General features: G+C 38.5%; 1 protein-coding gene across 2 annotated transcripts in view; it reads right to left on the reverse strand.

Annotated features, from left to right (window-relative positions):
• NAA16 (N(alpha)-acetyltransferase 16, NatA auxiliary subunit) overlaps nt 1–22,446 on the reverse strand; it is a 77,124-nt gene that overhangs the window by 53,415 nt on the left and 1,263 nt on the right. Inside the window, exons 2-5 of one of the 2 annotated variants that reach the window (XM_009322843.1) lie at nt 10,237–10,321; nt 7,893–7,997; nt 3,608–3,765; nt 2,362–2,496 (exon numbers count right to left, since the gene is read on the reverse strand). In XM_009322843.1, coding sequence (XP_009321118.1) covers nt 2,362–2,496; nt 3,608–3,765; nt 7,893–7,997; nt 10,237–10,273 — 435 coding nt within the window. In that variant the 5' untranslated portion in view covers nt 10,274–10,321. Of the gene's footprint in view, nt 1–2,361; nt 2,497–3,607; nt 3,766–7,892; nt 7,998–9,981; nt 10,169–10,236; nt 10,322–22,446 lie in introns of those variants that run through there. The other variant, XM_009322844.1, reaches the window with a different exon arrangement.

Consider the following 22,446-nt stretch of genomic DNA (forward strand, 5'->3'; position numbering starts at 1 on the left):
CCTACACCACCATTATTTACCAATTATTACAACAGCAGCATTTTACATAACATGTTACATTTACTTCTTCATTCATTAATAATAATGGTAAACAGTATCAGGCCTAATACAGATTGCCATAAAACTCCCCAAAAACATCAGTTTGTTGAAGATTCCCATTCACTAGTGATTTGGAAGTCCTTCAGTCTTTCAACCCTCCTTTTAAACCTTGAACAACATCATGCTTTTATCACAGTTGCATGCAATATTCTATCGAGTCAGTCACAAAAGTTCATCTACTGAGCTGGAGTGCATGTAAGTATACAGGGCAAGAGGGGAGATTTGGAAAGTAAAGTAAGCAAGAAGCGTACCTCCAAGATCAATGGAGTATCCTGAACTCAACTATTTTAAGTGCAGGACTGTTAAATATCCAGAGACCGCACAAACAGTACATTTGGGGACTATTGTGGAAGAGCCAAAGTGTAGCAAAATTGAGCTGTGAGTTTGCTTGGGCTCTCCTGACTGTTCTGGACCCAACTCATTGATTCTCTCTTCCAGTTGTTGGGGCTCTATATGGGCCTGCACTCCTCAGGGAGCTAGCACAGCAAAGCACAAGACTCTCTCTATTTGCAAGAGAAATTAATGTGGTCATCCTTATTTTTAGCATTTTGGGGGAGAAAGCACAATATACCACTTAACTGTCTCTACCAATCTCAAAAAAAGAGGAAAGGCTTGACACTACTAATTTTCTACAAACTCATGTTGTCCAACATTTGTAGCATATTTCTATCCTTTAATGCTTAACCAGCTTTTCTACCATTTGCCTGTGACTGATATTATGCTAATCAACAGTTAAACAGCTCATTGTTCAAGCACAAACCATTTTCCTATTTATGGAAGTTTCCCAAATATTTCCAGTGTTACTAAAAAATTGAATCAGAGCTTGAGATCTTATCAGGATTTCTTTGTTTTAGGGTGAGATTTAAGATTGTGATAACTTGCACAGCAGACTCAACTGATTTAATATGTTCATCTATGGCAGATGGTATTTAAATCTGGCTTAGTCACTAGATTGAAGAGCATTATCATCATGACTGCCCTCAAACAAGCATACTTACACACAACCTTTTAGAAAAGACAACAACATTAACAGCATCACTTCCATTCGCTCCAAGGGGCCAATGCCACTGTTAAGCCCTCTTAGTCCTTGAGAGAACCTCAATTTCTTACACTGCATTTGCAGTTTTTCCATCTGTTATATATCCTTTCCAATTCGAACAGTCATTTCTACACTGAACTCAGACTGGGTTCTGCTGACTCATTTGAGAACCATGAATTTTTGGCTGTCAAACCCAATTTTCCTTTAAACTTACTGTTTTCAGTTTTATTCAACATTGAAGTTACAGCTCTTTTGAAATATCAAGCTATATATACCTGGCTTGCAACACCCCTTCGATGCATGATCAAGACACAAACACTGGTCCCTCCTAGCAATTTTTAATTTCCTTTCTTACAGTTAGTCCCATTCTGGCTGTATAAGATCTCAAATGCAGTCATCTCAGAAAGGATGCGAGATTTTTGTTTTTAAAAAAAAAATCACAATCTATAGGTCAGGTAATATCTTAGTATCTGCACGTGATACTTCCAGCACACCTCCCAAGCTGAATGCATCTATAAACAGTTTTTCTTTCCATGTTACAGAATAATCAACACATCCACTCTGTTCTGTTAATTCAGGCTTTATAGTTCTGTGTTACCAGTAACAGAACAAGGGAATGGTCTCTCTTAAAAAAGTTATACTCAGTGATTTTAGCATTGTACCATTTGATTTACTCCAATGAGTTTCAGTAACACCAAATCTTCTCAAACAAAGAATTTTCAGCTATGCTTTCATGTTACTTTGACACCAAGCACTGATTTTAAGTGCATAATATACAGATGCATGCAAAGCAATGAAAAAGTTTTTCACATTCTTTGTAGAGATGTAGTAACTTCCAGGCTATGGCAGGAGAAAGGGCAAACAAGCACATCCAACACTAAGCAGTATTTTCTGAAGTTTCACCTACTGTAAAGCGACAGGATCATCACAGGTTTTCTTCAGCTACAAGCCTCACAAACATTAAGTTACTCAGTTGCTCCACATCAGTCTACCCTTATACCCTTAACCCTAACAGCCTACTGCAGAGGGAAAAAGTATTCTTGTATAATTTGCATCAGCTGCTAAGCTCCTGGAAATCTTTCTGCTCAAAGCAGAAAGCTCCACAAATAACAAGTTTCTTCCTAACTGGTTTCTAATTAGTTCTTCCTAGTTACAAAGAAGTAACTCCTCAGATTCTGTCTCTTATACAGAAAGAGTTCTCTTTCCAGAAAAGGAAGTCTTACCTGTTGGGTTTTCCTAAACTCTTCAAGTAGTTTTAAGGCCATATCGTAATCTTTTAGTAAGTGGTATGCAATGGCATATCCAATCCAGGAAGCCCGTTGTGTGGGGCGCAGCTGAAGTAGCTGGTATCTTGTCTCCTTCAGTAAAAGAAAAAACAATTTAAAAAATAAGAGATGTTAAAAAAGAGTTACTACACCTTTATCATGATTTACCACCAGTACGGCTAATATTTTAGAAGATCTTTCAAAAGCCCTAGGCAGTTTTTGAAATCCTAACAGCATGGAGAAAAGCAGGATGTTTCAGTCTCGTAAATCTGGAGGCTGCATTCTAAATATAGGAGTAACGGTACAAAGCACAAAATCTATTTGTTGGGACACAAAAGGTGTCATTTTCAAGAGTACTTCTTAAGGGCCTAAATTATTTCCAAAGACAGAGCTTTAAAGTCTCAGAAAGGGATTTCCATTAGAAAGCATGAGCTCACTGCCACCGAAAGAGCAGTCCCACTCTCCTCATGCCCAGGTACAAGGTCCTCATACTGCTGCAGTACTTCTCAGACCCCTTCCTGAGTCAAATCATACCCCTAAGTCAGTTATTCCCTTTGCTTGCATCAGCAAATTCAACATCCTCAGTGAAGGAGACCAACTAATGCTGAAGCCCACAATCCAGTCTTCTACTTCACATGAAATAGAGGATGAAAGAGGAACAGGACTTTACCCTTTCACAGCCAAATCAGTGCAGCCATTTTGAAACCACAAAATTTGTCTAAAAAGAGTTAAAAGTTTTATTTATGATAAAATCAGTATCAGGATTCAAGAAATCAGTCATCATGGGGCAAGTTTCCCATATACTCAAAAGAAACATGATAGTGTATTTCTCACAAAAAACACCTTCAATATATGCACCCAAAACACCATTTGCAGTACTTCACAATACCACAGTAAGTACTCTTACTTGCTAAGCTTTAAGTCTTATCCTTTTTATTTTCATTATTTTAGTGAAAAATAAGTTGAGAACTAGTTTTACAAGGTGATCCACAAGTCAAACTGTACAGAATAACTGTACTTTTAGTTCTGTTCTCAACATCATATGGAGCTTGGCTGCAATACATTTTCATGCTTTCCTAAACAAGAGTTTAAAACAGCAAAAACAAGTAGCAACAGAATTACTGCCAACAAGAGACTTAATAATGGAATAGAATAACAAGAGAATGCTAACAGCAATAAATGGGAATTCAAAGAGAATACTTACTCTATATCCTTCTAAATCCCTCATCTGAATCTGCAACAGAGAGAGATCTCTCAAGATCTGTAGATTATCTTTATCTAGTTTAAGTGCATTCCGGTAACACTTGATGGCTTCATCATATTTCTTATCAGAACGTTGCAAGAGACCATAGACATGCCAACCTAATGCACGTTAAGGAAAATACATTCACAATTTTCACAAAGTAACTGCAGTGCATTTGTTACAGACCAAACAACTTGCCATCTTCCTTGAAGATCAGCACCCTTATAAACTAAGTTTGATTACTGAAGCCAGATTTTACTGACACATTTTAAAATATTAAATGCTTCCAAATAAGCAATAAGTCTCATTTAAAAGTCGTCACATTCATAACCCCCCAAAACATTGTTATACAAACTAAATGATCCAAACTCCACAAGACCCAGAAGAGTTATTCCTGCAGATGTATTGTTTAAAACATACTACTGTAATTACAGTAGGAATTCTTAATCCTAGAAGTGTCTCATTCTAACAGTACTATCAGTGTAAAAGTTCTACTTTTCCTCACTTGCCTATCTGTAACCTCAATTAGTCTCCAGATTTTACAGAAAGGGATAAACATAAAGCTACACTTTATTCATTGACAAAAGGAAATCTTAGCATTTTGTGTGTCAAAAGTCTGTCACATTCTCAGCATCTCAGATTTCCATCAGTAGTGTGTCATTTCAATAGACTTCTCTCACAAGCATCCTTTTTTATCCTGGAAAGATTCTGAATTCAAAGCATGAAACCAACATATGTCATAGCAACACGTTACACTGTGTGTGCTTACATCAGTCTCCAAAAGTCGTATTAAAAGAAAGGTTACTTGACATGATCTACTTTTTGCTACTCCAGGTTACCAGTAGCTCATTGAGGCAACATCTTCCACACTAATAAATCTGAACTTACTGTGATTTTCAAATTAGAAGTAGCTCAAAAGTTCTCTCAAGAAGCTCTCCCATGTGCCCCTGAAGCACCAGAACCTAGCAAATCTCAGGGAGAGGTATATGCATCCTTCACCCGCTTTCAGTTAAGATGGCACAAATAAATATTTTGGTTATTAGCACTAAGAGTTAAGAGTTCTTATGATATTGAATTGAAACAGAAGCAACTGTTCCCTCCAAAGATATAATAATTTCTAAACTTCACATCTAAAAAATTGATAAAGCACAAGAAATTCAATGTGTTAACCTGGTCAAATTAATCAAAGAAACAGAACTATAAATTCCCTCTTTCTAAGAAAGACCCATGTCCTGAAGTAAGTTCTACGTATGAAGATAGAAAGCAGGTTTGTAATTATCAAGAATAAAAGATATAAGACTCCAGCCAAAAGACTTGTGAGAATTAATAGCCTGAAGGAAACTTCTAATACGCAAGTAAGAGACCCTGTTTTGCATTTCTACAGAAACACCAAATTAGTTTCAGCCAGCTGAAGCACACAGAAACTCTATATGCCTCTGAGACTGCTAGGAGAGCTGCTACTGCTGCCATCATGATTTAAGACTGAACAGGAAAGGGGGATGAAACAATTTTGGATACAATTACAGCAGTTGGCCTAATATTGCTACTTCTTTCTATAAATCCTACCTTGCCTATTTGAGTTCAAGTATTCAGGACGTGGATCAAAGTCAAATGTAGCATCTTCATATACCTGCCTCAGAACTACTGGTATTTTAGATTCTCACCTATACCAAGACAATTCAGTCCAAAAGAATTTATGTGCACTTTAACAGTGTACTTAGACCAAGATAATGCTTTCAGTAATTTGTCAGGCATCATTACCATTCCTAGATTCAATTGGTAATCTGGCTTAATCTTTCCTAAGTCATTCTTCACCAGGCAATCAAGTAAAGAAAAGCATAAACCCATTCAGAAGTAAGTGTGTACAGTAGTCAAGACTAAGCATAAGAAATTTTAACAGCTGATGCAAGCCAGTAAAGCACAGTGCCACCAGTTTATTATAATAGACAGCTCTGGGCAGTCTTGCACGTGGTCCTACAGTGTCCTGAGTATAACATGCCACTATCTGAAACACTTCTTGAAATAAGTGTAGATCTCTGACCAGATCATTACTCAAGTTATACCCAAAAATGGGTCAGAATCCATTTGTAATTTGACCAAAAAAATTCTGGATTTCTAAACAATTTTACAATGGCCATTTTCCCCCAAACCTCAATATGGGGAATCGCAGAGGAATCAAAATCTTCTACTCCTCCTTAAACAAGTCAGAACACTGAAATGACCGGCTGTATTTTAAACACCCTCTACCAGGTGCTGTTTAAAAAGCACAAATGACAAAATACACCAAAAGCACCTTCAACTGTTACCACAAGAAAATAAGAACACATAGAAGTACTGCATCTCCTCGAAACCACCTACTGGAACGAGGTGACTTTAGTGTCTACTCTCTCCCCACCTCTCCCTTTAAACCGAATGACAGGCATTAAGCTCACATACAACAGGAAATGTAAACATTATTTTAGAGAACCTCCCAAGCTCTGCTTAAGTAGCACTGAGGATCAACAGGCCTTCAAGCTTTCATCAGAACTTCATGGCTAGTCACAAGCCTTTGCAAAGGCTGTAGAAGGAACCTTTATTAAAAAGCTCAGCTGCAGATCTCAGTTTCTCATGGGCTAGAATATACATTCTCCTAGCCTTGACTCTCCCCATGTACTTAAGCCCCACCATCAGGAGATTCAGACATTTGGGTAGTGACATAATGATAGTGCATCAGGTGCTCTTAAAGTGTAATAATAAAAGAGGTTTGCTATTTCTTTAGAATTTACCAAGAGATGACAACTGAAAGTACTATGACAAACCTGATGCCTAGTCTGGAATTAATTCAGTATCAGCTAGCTTATGCTCACTAGAGAAGTAATCTTGCATAAACAGATTACTCTGGGGGATTCTCTGTAGAGCTGTAACAATACACCTCAATGGAAAAAGTTGGAACTTCTTGCTTTGTCAGAGCTAGTTCTACAGATGCAGCTTAAAAAAAACCCAACACATTTGTGCCTAACAGGATTCAGGTGAGTTGACACTGTCTCTGAACTCAAAACAAAAATATCTTTGTAGTCTTCTTAAGGCAAGGTAAGTTTAACAAGTCAGTAAAACAGTGATAAAAAACCACTAAAAACTCATTAAAAAAACCATTTTTTTTTTTAAAACTTGTCCAGGAGGAGGGTCCCTTTGAGCACCCCACCACCCAAATTAGATCTGAAAAAGCACAGATCCCTCCAGCATTTGTAGGGAAGTCTTCTAGACAGTTTTAAGAGTCAGCATGAATTGCAGACAAGAATTAGCAAGGCTGATAAATCTCACTCTGGAATTTTGTTTAGGAATCAGAATCCCCCAAAACTCTCCACTAACTCGCCCAGATTCTTTTGCTCCCTCATTTAAGGTGCAAGACTTCTTACACATACATTAAGTTGCTTTTAAGATCAAGAAGATACAAGTTAGCTTTGACTGTTTTATGGCATACCTCTAGTAACTCTGATAACCTCCATACACTTAGAGGTTTTTCCCAACCCTCAAGCTCCCTGGACTTTTAATATACGAATGGTGTAAACAGCCATCCCTTTGTCTTAACTAGATGGCCATCAGAAAGTGTTTCCTATGATACTAAAGGAAGATTTTTTTTTAATGTTAAAAACTTAAATATTTAATGGGAAATTGGCCCCTTAACAAGCTACTCAAATGCATACAGAACAAGTAAGGCATTCTGTGCAAATCTGAAGTAGCCTCCCACCTGTGGCTTAAACAGAAGACAGCTACTCCCAAAGCTCTTGGGCAGCTGTTAAGTATTTCACAGGTATACACTTTTAGAAAACAAGCTTAGAACAGAGTAGTAGTCATCAGGCCAGTAGACCTAAACTATTATCTAAAATTTAGTGGCAAAATAGATATTTTCAGAACACCAGGAGATTGGATTTCTTATACCTTTAAGAGAGAAGAAAACTTTAGAAAAGGCCAGCCGTACCTATTCTATGCAGAAAGTAAACATCATAAATGATCTTTTCCCCCCAAGAGACAAATGTAGAAGGCATTTTTCTTAAAGATTCTGCAAAAATTGTAGAAAGGAAAACAAAACCTTATTTCAAGTATTTGATTACCAATTAATATTCACTGTACACACCTTATTTTAGACTTTTTGTCTACAGACCACATTATGGTACTTCAAAAGTATGTACTGATGTAGCAACAGAATCATACACGCAGAAGTGAAAACTCCTAACAAAAAGATCAGGTTTTGTATTACAAAGGATACAGACATGACTCTTTACATCATTACGAAGTCCTTTACGAACAAATTCATATGCTTCTTCCTTCTTCCCTAAGCAGTTCAAGGTCAGTCCTTTCATCGCAAGTGTCTCTGTAAGAAATATCATATACTTATGTTTCTCACTTCCCATATGCCAGTTTCACAGCACAGATATCTCCTTTGAAGTTGTTACACAGTGAAGTTCCCCATTAAATGATAAATTTAGATCAGGATAGCAGCCTAGCACAGCTGAAGACTGTATATGGTAGCATTTCCTTTCTCGAAGTTGGTCTTAAAAAGATCACTGCAGGGCATCATACAGATGTGATGAACAGAGACAACAAACTTTATTAATTAAAAAATACATTTAACTGGCTTTAAGGGAGTTAACAATAAGCTAAAGCAATTTTAGAGAGCTTCTCAATGTGTGTTAAAGTTCTAGATAGGCAGAACAAGAGAAAAATTCATTAGGTTGTGTCATACCATAAGAAACAGATCTGTCGCAGTCAGCTCCACTATTGCAGGTTGCTTACAAAGTATTAGTTAAGAGGAGCATATTTCCTACTATAATATTTTGAGGGTAAAAAACCTTCTCAAAGTAGTAGCATCTTAATCAACATTCTGAGAGGCACAAGATTCCAAATAACACATTGGTATGACTACTGCTGGCCCTCTTCCCCCATTCTTCAAGTAACACTGTGGGAAACAAGTTGCATGTAACGCATGCACTATGCCTGAAAGCTGTTTGATTCATATTTCATTTTTTTTGCTAAATAAGAGACCACTTAGTTTTGGCCCTTGCCAGAAGATTAGTCATATTTTCATCGTGGTACTCTGGTTTTCCTCCAGTTGCAACCTTTTCCCCAGTATTAATGGCAACAGCTTATTATCTCAAGGTCAGCCATAACAGCAGTTTGAAGTTTCATTGACAGACCTGTTTAACACCATTTTCTGTAAAAGTACACCTCAAGTGAATGATGACCCAAAACGAGCCAAGATTTTTGGTTTTGAAGTTCTCCTACATCCACACTGTAAGAACAGAGAAAGCTAGAACGATACCTTCCCAATAACATCAGGAAGCTTGAAAGAGAATGTCCCTACTGCAGGAAGGAGAGCAAGCTACTCCTACCTTCCCACACCAGGGAGATAGCTGTCCAGCCACAGCAATCCATTTGTTTGCCACCTTCTCACTAGATTTTTCAAATTCCTTGTCTCTGTAGCTAAGTGTGACAACAGTACAGCTTCTCATCAGATCATTTCATTGGCTTAGTTTTGCTTCAGCTGTTCGTTCCAGGCTTTGCTCCCAAGCTTCAAAGCCTTAGTGGCTCAGAGCCCAAGTAGTATGTGGACTGCCAAGGCAGCTAGCTGTCCTGGAAAAGTTTAAGAGGCAGCAAGAGCAGAAAAGACAGAGATGTATACTGAGATGTTATAAAAACACAAGTGCTAGTAGAGACAAATGCTTCAAAGCTAGAGCAGCTTGTCCAGCTCTGACCTAATGCAACAAGAAAACTGTACTTTTATCTCTAGGGAAGTAATGAAGACAACAAAGAAACAGCAAACACTGATGGAAGCATGAAAAGGATTAGTTGAACATTTTGCCGAGATTTGACAATGTCAAATAGGAAAACAATTTTACTGACACAGTACATGCACACTCAGTGTTAAGTTGCTCAGCAGCAGACAAACAAGAAAAATTCACTGTATCAGAAGATTGGCTGAACCATGCAACAGAAACCCTGTAATGCAGTAAGGCTAGAGTATCTTATTGAGGATTAACTTTGACAGATGTAAGTAGAAGCAACATTTTGCTGTCCCATTTCCTGCAATATTTATCAGAACAGGATCTCCAGATTCTGTCTTCAGCTTCAAGTCTTAGTAGCAACAGGATTACACTTAACTTTGCTCCTTATAAGTAGCAATTTGGTATGCAGTACAGGAAATTTAAGAGTATGAAGTTGACAAAAAAGCAAGACTTAATTCATTGGCAGAATACCTTCATGTAATATTCAAGAAAAGGCTGGGCTTGCTATTAAATAGGAATGTAAGAAAAACCCACGCTGGCATTCTGACCCAGAAACCTAGAAAGGCAACTTACTTGGAAGCTTCACTGAAGTGTGCTTCCACCATGTATTTTGATCTTCATCATCCCACCACACAGGAGTGTTTGACTGAGCTAGGGTGGAAACTTGGTCTAAATGCACAAAGACTGAAAATCCAGAGCAATTTTTCAGTCATAAGGACAGAATCATACTCAGCAACAGGCTCCTTTCTTTCCCAACAGTATGGAATAGACTGATTATACATTTAAGCTCACAACAGGAGAAAAAAAATCTTTTGAGTCTGCAGTTACCTCCATGTTCAGCAAATTTCGGGTTAGAGAGGATCATCTTGCAGAACTTGAGTCCATTTTTGTACTGTTTTTGTTCGTAACATTTCTGGAAAAAAGGTGGAATACAATCACTGAAATGCATTTAAAAACAGAGTACTATTACAAATGCAGTAGTTCTTTCAGTAAGGTATGGTAATCAGATCACTGACAAGCTGTAGTTGAATATGACTATTCATATTACATTGCCTTTTTTTCAGCATTCAGAACAGTATCTGCCTTCATTTACATGCAGCCAATGCTCTACCTCATGGTGTCCTTTTTATAAAAAGTCAGTAACTCCTTTTTAACAGAAATAGGAAAGGCAAGTCGGAATGTTTACTTCAATTCAGAAATTCTTAAAATAGAGAGCCAAGTTAGAAATCTTGATTCAACAGAACTTTTGAGAAGAGTTAGTCTTAAAGAGTCTAGACACTCCTTTCAACATCCCATTTCCCTGGCCTAGTGACCTCCCAGAGTAAGAAATCTCAAACAGAAGACTTTCCTTGTTGCCAGTGTAGACTTTTGGGAGAAAGAGAGAAACCATGAAATAGGATAGACCTATTGTGACCTCAGAAGTCTATATATAGATATCCAGGGAAGGAGAATTTACCTGGGAATTAAAAAACACTAATTTCTAGCTGGAATAGTACAGCTAAGGGCTACTTTTAGATTTATTTAGGGTACCGTTTACCTAATCACTAGGTAAACTGGCAAACAATGCAGTTCAACTGTGGGAACACAAGGAAACAAAACCAAACGTGAACCTGGGTCCCTTTTCTTCTTTTGAAAGATATAACCTGATGTTAACGAGTCAGTAACGTCTTAGTAATTTAAATCGATTACTGATCAACTACAGTTGATCACTTTAAAACAAGTTTACTTAAGCCAGTTAAAGGCATGCTTGTGTCAGCAAGCATGAAAATTATTTAAGGTCATTTAAGCTTCTTAACTTGAAAAAAAAACAAACCAGGCTTAACTTGGCACCATTTTCAGTTAATAAGGTGTATTGTCCTGCTGTAATTTAGACAGCTATTCTCAGGAGAAACTATGTCATTTCAGTTATGTGCTTGAGTACTTCATCTGTCTCTCAGATTTTACCTCTGTCCCAGAAGACTGATGGAGTGGGAGTGATCTATGTTAAATTAATGCAGAGTGTAGTAACTCCTTTCCAGTCATAATACATCATCACATTGCTTCCCAGGGTACAAGCAACACATGAATAGGCCTATGCTCACTTTTGGGTAATTGGCCAAGGTGCCAAAACAAGGGTCCTCCTGTAGGCTGTGGGAAAGGGCTTAACTGCAGACAGTTTTTAAGTTTTTGTTGCCTGAAACTCAAGACACTTGCAGTTAACCATGATTAAGTGGAGACTAAATCATAGAATAATTTAGGACAGCAGGAACCTTTGGAGGTCACCTAAATCACCCCTCAAAACAAAGGAGAGCTAACCTTGATACTAGATCAGGTTGCTCTGCCTGGCTGACTTTTGTCAGGATGGCCAGGGAGTTCCCATCAGAGGCAAATAGTTATACTATGGCAATTAATATTTAAACAACAGCAACAAAACAGATTTGAGAATTTTAAACTGAGAACTAGTTTCCACATCTTTATCTGAAATAACCCAGGTTGCAGCAAAACTTGGAGTCCCCCTCTAGGAGAAGGTCAAATTCTCCCATTCATCTATTTTTTCTTTCTTAACATATGATGCTTAGTATCATTTTTAAAGAATCATAAGAAAATACCAACAATGCTCTAAGTATGCTTTTTAAATTTATTCAGGTATGCTTAAAAAAGTAACAGAATAGCGAACATTCATCTACAATTCTACAACTCTTGCAATGTTGAGTGAAACTCCAAATATACAGCAATGCTTAACCATAGAACAGAAGCTATTTGAGTCAAGTGTGCACTTAAAATAGATAAACTACTTGAGGAAATCATATCCATTATCCTTGTTCTGATATTTTTATCCTAGAGTTCAGTCTCAGGCCTAGAATAAGAACTGAACTTAGATAATTATAGACAAATTTGAGATTTTTGGAGGACAAACAAGATCACATTTTCCAAAGGCCAACAGATGGATGGAAGAGAAAAGTTAATGCTGAGAACTAAAGAGAAGTTACACTGAGAGAGAAGCACGAGTTCAATATTCACAGTTGTCTAGCTTGCTGATCAGCAACCGGCATACTTGTACTTGTCGATGAACAGGTTAGCTCAAAACCAGACACAAACCAGAGCATTTCTTGCTCAGCTGCTAGTTACTAGACAAAAGAGGGGCTGACTACAGAAACATAATGAATCAGTACAAAATGCAACTTTATGCAATTCCGCTGCTTATGGGACAAGCCTTGCTGGTCAGTCAAAAGGTGACTTCCCAGTCCCGCTCCCTCCAAATACATACATACAAACACACAGGCACTTGTAAGTGATGTATTTATACCAGTACATTGGCTTAAATGTATACCAGTATAAGAGAAAAGGACTTTGCTCAGCAATACAAATTATTTGACTCTCATCAACATATATAGATATACCGAACGGCTTACAGCTTCAGTTACATGAGCAAGCCTGGGGCTTTAAAGCATCCAAACTTCATGAATGGACTGCTTTTAAACTTCTGTCTGGCCAAAAAACTCTGAATGAGCACACCATGCTCCACCTGTATCTTGTTTACAGGAGACCAGAGTTCAGTGCCATATGATACCATCTCATTTTGTAGTACAGATGGGAATTTCATAGTTGAGAAACCTGATGTCTCCATATGTATTCTCAAGTTTCGTACTAATCAGGACAAATATAGCTGAAATGCATTAATTAGTATCTGTCCCACTGCATTAAGTCTTTGATATATTAAAAGCTCAAGCTGGGTTGTTTTTGGTTTTTTTTTTTTTTCAAACAGCCTTATCTGTTGTGCTTAATGTGAGGCTCCCTATCACCCTTTTATGGCAATAATTTTCTGCCAAGGAAACTAAAAGTAAAGCCAAATCACAAATGTTTACACACTTGAAACCTCCAAGGGAGACTTTGGCAAGGCCAAAATGTTACCCAGAACTTCTGCTACTAAGTGTTCCTGGAAGGATGTTACCTCCTCTGGCAAACATTTCATCCTGGTTTATTCCTTTTTTCAACACTAACTCAAAGATATAATCTGCTTGTAGACTTTGCCATACAATTAAGCTAGACATCATTTTATGAACTTCAGGTAAGTATCAAGTGCCTCTACATAGAGGTCAAATAGGCACAGCATCTAGGAAGTAACTATAACTGTAAAGATAAATACTAGTAACTAGGCTACAACAACGAAGAGCACGAGGAGACTTCAATCCCATATTACAGTGCTTTGCTGTTTCTACTTAAGGAACTACCATTCAGAAATTCTAATTTATTTTTTGTATCACGCCATCTTTTATTAAAGAGATAAAACCCCTTCCACTACTACATATCAACAGAATCAGGGATCTGAATGGCTCACTAATACTACTTATAAAACAGAAGGACTTCGTGTATCACTACTCAATTGCATATGCCATTTACATGTAAATTATGTTTAACTATTTGCAAATCAGGTTAGTAAAGGGATACTTTTACAGACTACACCTCTCTAGACAATGCATTTGCCACTTAAAAAAAGGGTCTTGTATTGAGAGAAGAGCTATGTTTTTCATATACCAGAGAGAGTATATACACAGATCAGCAATTTTATGGCTGAAGAATATCTCATTATGGCCCTCAGACATTAACACTCACTTCTGAGAAGCCATCTAACAAAAAAAATCTCAGCTGGCTACTCAAAGAGGGACTGCAGTAGTGGCAACCAATTCCCTTCCTCACTCCCTGTCCCTAGTGCCTCTGAATGTACTGAAGTGACATTATTTCATAAACCATTTTCACGTGAAGGCTGAATAAAATGTATTATCACATTTGAAGAATGAGGACAGGTATCACATCAAATGAAATAGCAGTGTTAAGCATAGCAACCAGGCTTCCTTGATCAACTTAAGTGTTTTAATAGTTTTAAGTTGTTTAACATCATCTGTGACTGTAACAGACCTGCAGCAAAGAAGTTCAATCCACATGAGACACACTGACCAATCTCATGGTAAGCATATGTAACTTATAAGAAAGATGGGGACAAACTTTTTAGCAGGGCCTGTAGCAACAGGACAAGGGGTAATGGTTTTAAAATAAAAGAGGGTAGATTTAGACTAGATATAAGGAAGAAATGTTTTACGCTGAGGGTGGTGAAACACTGGCACAGGTTGCCCAGAGAGGTGGTGGATGCCCCATCCCTGGAAACCTTCAAGGTCAGGTTGGACGGGGCTGTGAGCAACCTGATCTAGTTGAAGATGTCCCTGCCCACGGCAGGGGGGTTGGACTAGATGACCTTTAGAGGTCCCTTCCCACCCAAACTACTCTATGATTCTATGTGCATTTTTCTTTAAAAACAATACTGCAATTTGGAAGTTGATTTTGCTGTCTCTTGACAAGAGCTTGTCAAACACTAAATCCAAACTACTGACAGCAATTTAACACTATTCTCACTATTCACACTACCTGTGCAGCCCACATTCTATTAATACATGTCTGCACATCAATAGGCTGCCTCGCCAAAGACATGCTGGACCATCAGAACCACCAATAAGAAAAATAAGCATTTCAACTGATTTAACTATTTCGACGTAGCTGAATAAAAACAGCTTCAAGCTTTATTAGAAGAACATCAATTGTTTAAGTTTAATAGTCCTTCCTGGTATTGTATTTCCATACAATCCTGCTTGCAGACCTCTCAGCACTCGACAGTTTCAACATTTTCTTGCCAGGTAGCATCTTCTCTCTCGTTGCCAAGATTTTGGTGCAAAGCTTTGGGGTTTTTGGCAACACCTAGGATTCATTTAAAAAAAATTTTAGTCTTATGTTCTCAATGCTTACATCTTCAATTTTTTAAACTGTGTGTCTGGGTAAGGAAGGAACCCAAGAGCTACATGTAGAACATCAGAACCTAGAGAAAAGGACAAGGCTTACACATCAAGCCCTATGGAAAGAATGCTGGAAGTCAGTTGTGCTGAAAATCTGTCCAAGCCACAATGGTGATCAAGTTCAGTAATAAAAAACCCTCAAAGTTATCACTGACTGCAATTCTGATCAACTACTTTTCCTGGGAGCTATCTGACAAGTATTTAGGGGCTGTTCAGATTATTGATACACATTTCTGACCAAAGCCAGGCATAATCAATACAGGCACATCAGCATACTGTCAGTATTTTTCTTAATTGGCATTTAACACTTGGACTTTTTAAAAAGCCTTCCTTGTTTTATTGCACATCTATAAAACAATATCATCTGCATCTAACAGACAATATGTTTCTCACAGCAGTTGATGAAATTAGTTATCTAAGTACCTTAGTCAGATTTTAGGCAGAACTCACTATCTACTGTTTCTATGCTAACAAATGATAATTACTAAATTATTCACCAGTTCGATAGCAAGGTCTGACACCATCTTGTTTGAATGATAAGATTAAGTTCCAAAAGAGTTCAGCATCTGTGTTGGAAATGCTCCTTGTATCATGAAATATTTGGATACTTTGCAATACTGATACAGGGACAGAAAGCATCATAATACTATTAAATTTCAGAGACAGACTGGGACTTCTGCATGAGGTTCCCCAAACAGCAACCCTCTCTCCACACTGACTTCAGTTCACTGATGTTTGAGTGAATGGGGAAAAATATCAGCTGGAAGGGGCTTCAGCTCACAGAGGCCAAGGAAAAAGCTGATTACCGCTTTCCCACTCTCACAACATCTTAGATTTCTAGTCCTAGGACAACCCTTCCAGAGTAGTGACATGTTCTTCTACCCTTTCCCCCAAGCCCGACTGGTATTTTATATACACACGGCCACCCCCACTCTCTGCTGGTAAGAGCAGTTAACCTCATCAGCTGAAATAAAAAGAAGAGGAAGACAGCCTAGCTCCAGCCTTGCTTGCTTCAATTGTCAAAATGGACAGGCCACAGAGTTCTTCCCCAGACCTGGGGACTTGACAATGCAGAACAGTGCTGAGTCAGAGCACAGATGGTGGTGTACAGTAGAACAAGCAGCCAGCATCATATATAGTTGTAACATTTTGATCAAAGTACTAATGTCACAGTAATATCTAAGCTTTCACTATCATGATTCTCTACACCCAACAGCATTTTTTCCTTCAAGCAGCTTTTTCCAATTAAGTTCAAATTTACAGAATACACAAAACATATTTCCACCTGCATTCTGTACAGTAACAGTTGAAATCAATAACAATTGTAATCATTGCTGTTTGTATTCTATAGTATTAGCAGAATAAAACTAATATTGTATTTATTATCAGAAAGAACATGTGATAGGAGAATGTTGTTTCAACATTCGTTGTCAGAGACATCTTTAACAGCCCTATAAACTATGCCTCTTAAACAGGGAAGCTCATTAATTTAAGGCAAGCTTTTTCATAAGACCTAGTCTAATTCCATGCTGTGCACACACGCTCAATACAACTCGGATCCCTAGAATAACCTTTGCTTTGAAGGGGCAGAAACGAGACAACATGCAGTAGAAAGAGCTCTTGCTTATAAGTACTTAGCATCTGTAACTTCTTCACTATTTGAGTTAGTAGAGTTCTCTACCATTTACGAACATGTGTATGTCTCTGCAAAGCAGAAACCGTAACAGCAACACTAGAAATTAGACAAGTCATAGTCCTATCACACATTTTCAACTAGTTTTTGATCTGCACTTTGTGTAGAAGTACTGAAGAGATCAATCTGCCACATCCCCTGGGATGAAACTGCAATTCGCCTAGCAAGAACTCAAGATTGAGCAGGTGCTCCACAAGCTAGTGGAACTGCATCTGTGCGCAGTTAGGCAAATGAAACTATGAACATCAGCACTGTTTTGTGAGACCCGATACACACACACATATAAGTCTCAGGCTTTAAAAAAGTTATGCTTTTATCTTAAAGCAAGTTCAAGGCAATTACCAATACAAGCCTTAAACACTAACTTCATCTCAACATTCCATGAAAGATTTCAGTGATTCAGACAAAAAAGTTGCCTGAATCATAACAGATCAGGCCAGAGAGATCAGACCCACCTGGTACAAGCCACTAGAGGTAAGATACAAGTGTTAGATGCATGGGGAGTGGCTTATGAGCAAGACAAGCATTATTACAGTTCTCACCAGGATGTTCAGCCTGGAGTTATTTGTGCCTCACCAATCCTCTGAGCCAAAGGGTATATCACACACACAAAAAAAGTAAAGGGCTTCCCCCCCCCCCACACCCCCCGAAGTGCATAAAGCTTTTCATAGCTACATCTTGCAGCAAAGGGTTCCACAGTATAACTACCTTTTTGTTAAGAAATTTTTGTTTGGAGCCTGCTACTTTGCAGCAACCATTTCACCAAAATGAAAACTAGGCACAATAGCTCGAAAATAAGGAAGTCACTACTTAACCTCTCCAGATTGTTCATAATTTCAGAATCTTCTATTAAGTTCTTTCTCCTTCAAGAAGGTCATTTCATACTTGCATCCTTCTTCTGAGAAGGCTCGGGGGTGGGGGCAGGGGCAGGACCAGGGGAAACAGCAATGCACACAGCATTGCAGATGTAGACTTGCAGTGTACTTCAGCAGTGGTATAACTGCATTTTTCTCTTCCCAGGATCCACCAGCTTTCAACTACTGTACAAGGAAATAATTTTAACAGAATCTCAAAAAACCCTAAAAGTCTCAAATCTTAGGGGCAATCCACCTCACAGCCCATACTAGGTTTACATTAAATTGGGATTTCCAAGTCTAACATTCATCTACAAACAATTTTACTTGCTATGACTCAACCTACTCCAGAAACATGAAGTACTTCTGCATGTTTTCAGGTGGCCTTCACTTCTTGTGCCATGAGTAGTTCAGTACAACTGAACTCTTTTGCTATTCATCACTTGTTCTGTTCAATATAACCACAGGCAATTAAGAAAAAGTTCCAGCACAAAACACAATGGGACTTAACTCTGAAAAGTTATCATTTATTCACACAGGATCTTTCCTTAAAAGAAGTCCAGAGTGAATAAACAACCAGCACCATTCCATGGAAGCCTGCTTTATGAGCCTTTCACAATGACATCTACAAACTCCTTTTGAAAAATTGTAACACGAATATTTATTTGGGATAAAGTCTTCTCCAGATCAGACTCCCTCAAGTCACTGACAAATGTAAAGCATTTTTCCCTTATGAAAGTCTTACTGACTCTTACCATTAGTCTATTATCTATCCTCCACAATTCTGTCATTTTAGTAGTCTGCAGCCGGCCAGGCACCCTCACCACCTCTTTTGAAAGTCCACATCAAGGAAACAGCCCACATTCTTCCTATGCTGCCCCTCCCTCCTTAGCAGCACAAGTAACAACTGCACCACAAATCAGTCTTATCAGTTACACCAGAAGATTTTTACTGACCACTCCATGCTCCTGTCTTTTAAGGAGGGGAGCTTTAACAGAGACTTCAAACATCCACTACTCCAGTAGTGGATTACAATGGCTACCTCAGCTATGTTATTCACTTCGCTTGGGAGGCATTAACTAACATAGCACCATGCCTTCCCAATTATTGAGTTTAATAGCTTGGTAACTCCCCCACATCATTACTAGGAAACTGAGCATTTGCATGCTTATAATCCATTATTATGTCATTAAATAAAATGAAAAAAACTTTTAGAGTTTTATGAATAACAATTAGTCGAATTAACTCCTACAAACACTTGCATATTTATCTCTTATCAAAGAAGAAATCTGTTAAGGTTACTGTAGAAGTCAGGGAACAAGAAGGACACTACAGAGAAGTTGAACTACTCCTCAGAGATAGGGCACTTCAACTTCTAAGATTGCTTCACCCTAAAAAGTGGAAGACACATGCCTGAATGAACTAAGCAGCAACAAGTCACTGCTACAAGGGATATACTTGCAGACTTTTTGTGTTTAATTACTTGAAGTCAAACAAGAGTAAGTGGCTAAACTGGTCTCAGTAAAAGTAATGCCTTGTATCTGAAGAGGTACTAGGACTTAGCTCCCTCATAACAGGATGAAATATTCACAGGCTAGCCCTTCCTCAAGGGAAACACATTTGCAATTAAAGCAGCAAACCTTATTTTATGCAACAACAATATGTGGAATTCACTAAGAAATCAAAAGATTAATTATTTACAGGCATGATACTATCCACAGTTATATTAGGCATGAAACAAACAGCAGACAATACCTTACACTGCATGATACTGGGCAGACACCAATAGTTATTACAAGGCACTACACATTTCTTAACAACAAAAACAATTTGTCAAGTAAGACATGAAAGTATGACAACAACCCCATGGCTTTCCTCTAAACCACTCATAAGGACTACTACCACACCCTGTCCAGACAGAGCTGATTTGATTCTATAAAGTCAAAGCTTAAAACTAATTTTAAGATGAGACATAGTTTATAATCTGGGTTCTCAGGTGGAGGGGGGAAAAAAAATCAAGGCTGCTTGAACAGAAATATACTCTGAAGGCAAGCTTACAACTCTGTTTTAAATACACAAAATGAAAAATCTGCCTAAGCTTACTAGAAGTAAACACCAAATGCACATTACCAAACTTCAGTGTAAACAAGAAGCATTTTTAAGTTACCACGTGTCCATGTTTATTTTAGATTGCATCTGCCCCATTCACTTAAAAAGTCACATGAGCTGAAGACTGATTTTAAGTGGCAAGAAACACACCAGTATTCCTGTATTAATTCTTCTTTATGGATACCTTTCTCTCTTTCCATAAAGGGGGAGCCAGGAAGCTTTCAAGCACTTCCTCCATGCCTTCTGTGAGATTGAGAAGTGAAAGAAGAGCTTGAAGTTGCTCAGCCCCTCCCTCCCAAGCAACATCACACCTATAAGCACCATCAGAGCTTCCAGGGGAAGAGCACTAGTCTGAGAAAAAGCCCCTGTAGAAGAGTGGAAGTAAGGCTTAAGAAACAAAACAGACCTAGAAGTCCGGACAGAGAGAGAAATGAGCTCTAGCACTACCTTAGAGTAGCACTGAGAAACTAGAACTATTACCTATGCTGCAATTGCTGTTAGTTCCCTAATCACATCGCAGCTAGTTTTAAGTCAGCTTGTTCAAGTACTGCCAAGCATGCAGGCACACACATTGATGTGGCTTAAAAACTATTTACTCAGCTTCCTGAGCAGACTTCACAGCTTACACTGAACTCCACGAGGCCACACCAGTTTGGGCAGCTCTGTAAGCTTGCTTTGCTGTTATGTGGGCATCTTGTTCAGACTGTTGATAACCTGTCTTACACGTTACATACACATGCCGAGTCACTGACTTCTGAGTAACTCTCATGAGCTCCAAATGAGTTCCCCATTTCATAACTGCTAATTCTCCGCAGAGTGTTTGTAAAAATACTTAGTCTTAATACATGAGTATAATTTCCTTGCATCTGTTCCAAGTGATTAAATCACTACATGCTTGTAAGGTCTTATTATACAGCCTCCCACATAATCCCACCCCCAATTTTTAAAATGCCCATAGCACCCCTAGTAACTTTAAGTATTCTGGCAGTGCCAAAGTACACAAAAGCTGCTTCAATTAAAGAGCCTTTAGCACTACAAGCTACACTTCTACACTAAAATACTCTGAAACCTGTCAAGCAACAGAAGGGTTCAATTTGTACTATGTAGACATTAGTATTCCAGAAAGAGAGTGCACCATGAAAAAGACAAAGCTAGCTAGAAAAAGCAATAAGAAATTAAGTTTCAAGAAGTATCCATATATAAAGTTACAAGCCAACAAGTTTGTGATTAACACTTTAGGAACTCTGACTAGCCACTACACAGCACCAGTTAAACCTCCTGAAAGCTTTAGAAAGCAAGTAAATTTCCCTATCAGCTTCACTGAAGTTTTATGCATCTTTTTTCCTTGCCTAAGCACTTATATTTTTGTCCACTGCTTAATATGAAAAAAAGAGGTTGTCTGAAATATGATCTTCAGAAAAGGTCTTCTATATTCCAGTTGAAAAAACTTCAGAAGTGACTGCTACTGTGAACTTGTTTGCTACTAGTAAGAATAATCACTTAACTGTTCTAATATTAGTAATTTATTTTTAGCAGAGAGAAAGAGGAGTGCTAGAATGACTTACGAAGATGCATACCATATGCATGCAGTAAGCAACAAATCACCATTAAGAACCATAAAGTCTTTTAAAATCTGCACACTACCCAAAGCAGATAAAAGAAAACAGCTCTGAAGCACCTGCTGAAGTGCACCAGCTACATACAGAGTACACAGACTTACACATGCTATTTGTTTTGAGCTCAGCCTCCTGAAGCCAAAATGCACACCTCTCAACCACAAAGTTATTGAAACTAGCCTAAAAAATTCTGATGTAACTGAAGAAATTCGTGCCTGCCAAGAGATTACCGCTGTGCTGCACAGACCTCCTCTACCTGCGGACTAGCAAACCGGCACAAAACACCACAACTTTGTTAAGGCTGGAACTCCATTACTATCACACTGAAAAGTTCCTGAAAAGGGGAGTCTGGTGCTTTGTCATGGGTTGTGGTTTTTTCTTGGGGTGGGGAGGGAGGGCATGGCACTTTTTTCTTTCCATAAAGAGTTAGCATTATAAAATATGTGGCGATTGAGTAGAAACTTACAGTTAAAGTGAGCTCTTTATTTAAAGTTAGCTCACAAACACTAAATGTCCTTTGCACCATTAAGTCTCAAAGAGCTGAAGCAGCCCAAGATAATAATTGAGTCAAAGTAGCTCAGCACATAGAAGTTGGGACAAGTCTTCCAAAGGACGTACAGAGTCAGGATACTTTAATCCACCAGACGTCTTCAACTACACTTAAGTTTGCTCAGTGAACTAGCTTTACTCTAGACCCTATACTCAAACTGACGTTCTTACTGAAAATGAAGTACCTGTGGAGACCAACTTAGCAACACCAAACCCCTGCTACGCTTGGGCCGTGCTTCGAGGTCTTCTTCCACTCTCCCGAGCGCGGTGACACGGGCAGGAGGCGACTGCGGTGAGCAGCACACCAACCTCTAACCCAGACCCACAGCGTACGGCAGGCGGGGGGGGGATGACACCCCCCCCCCAAGCCGCCGCAAGACCGCTCGGGGCGCGGG

This window comes from Pygoscelis adeliae, unplaced genomic scaffold, assembly GCF_000699105.1.
Source record: "Pygoscelis adeliae isolate BGI_AS28 unplaced genomic scaffold, ASM69910v1 Scaffold74, whole genome shotgun sequence".
Classification (NCBI taxonomy): domain Eukaryota; kingdom Metazoa; phylum Chordata; class Aves; order Sphenisciformes; family Spheniscidae; genus Pygoscelis; species Pygoscelis adeliae.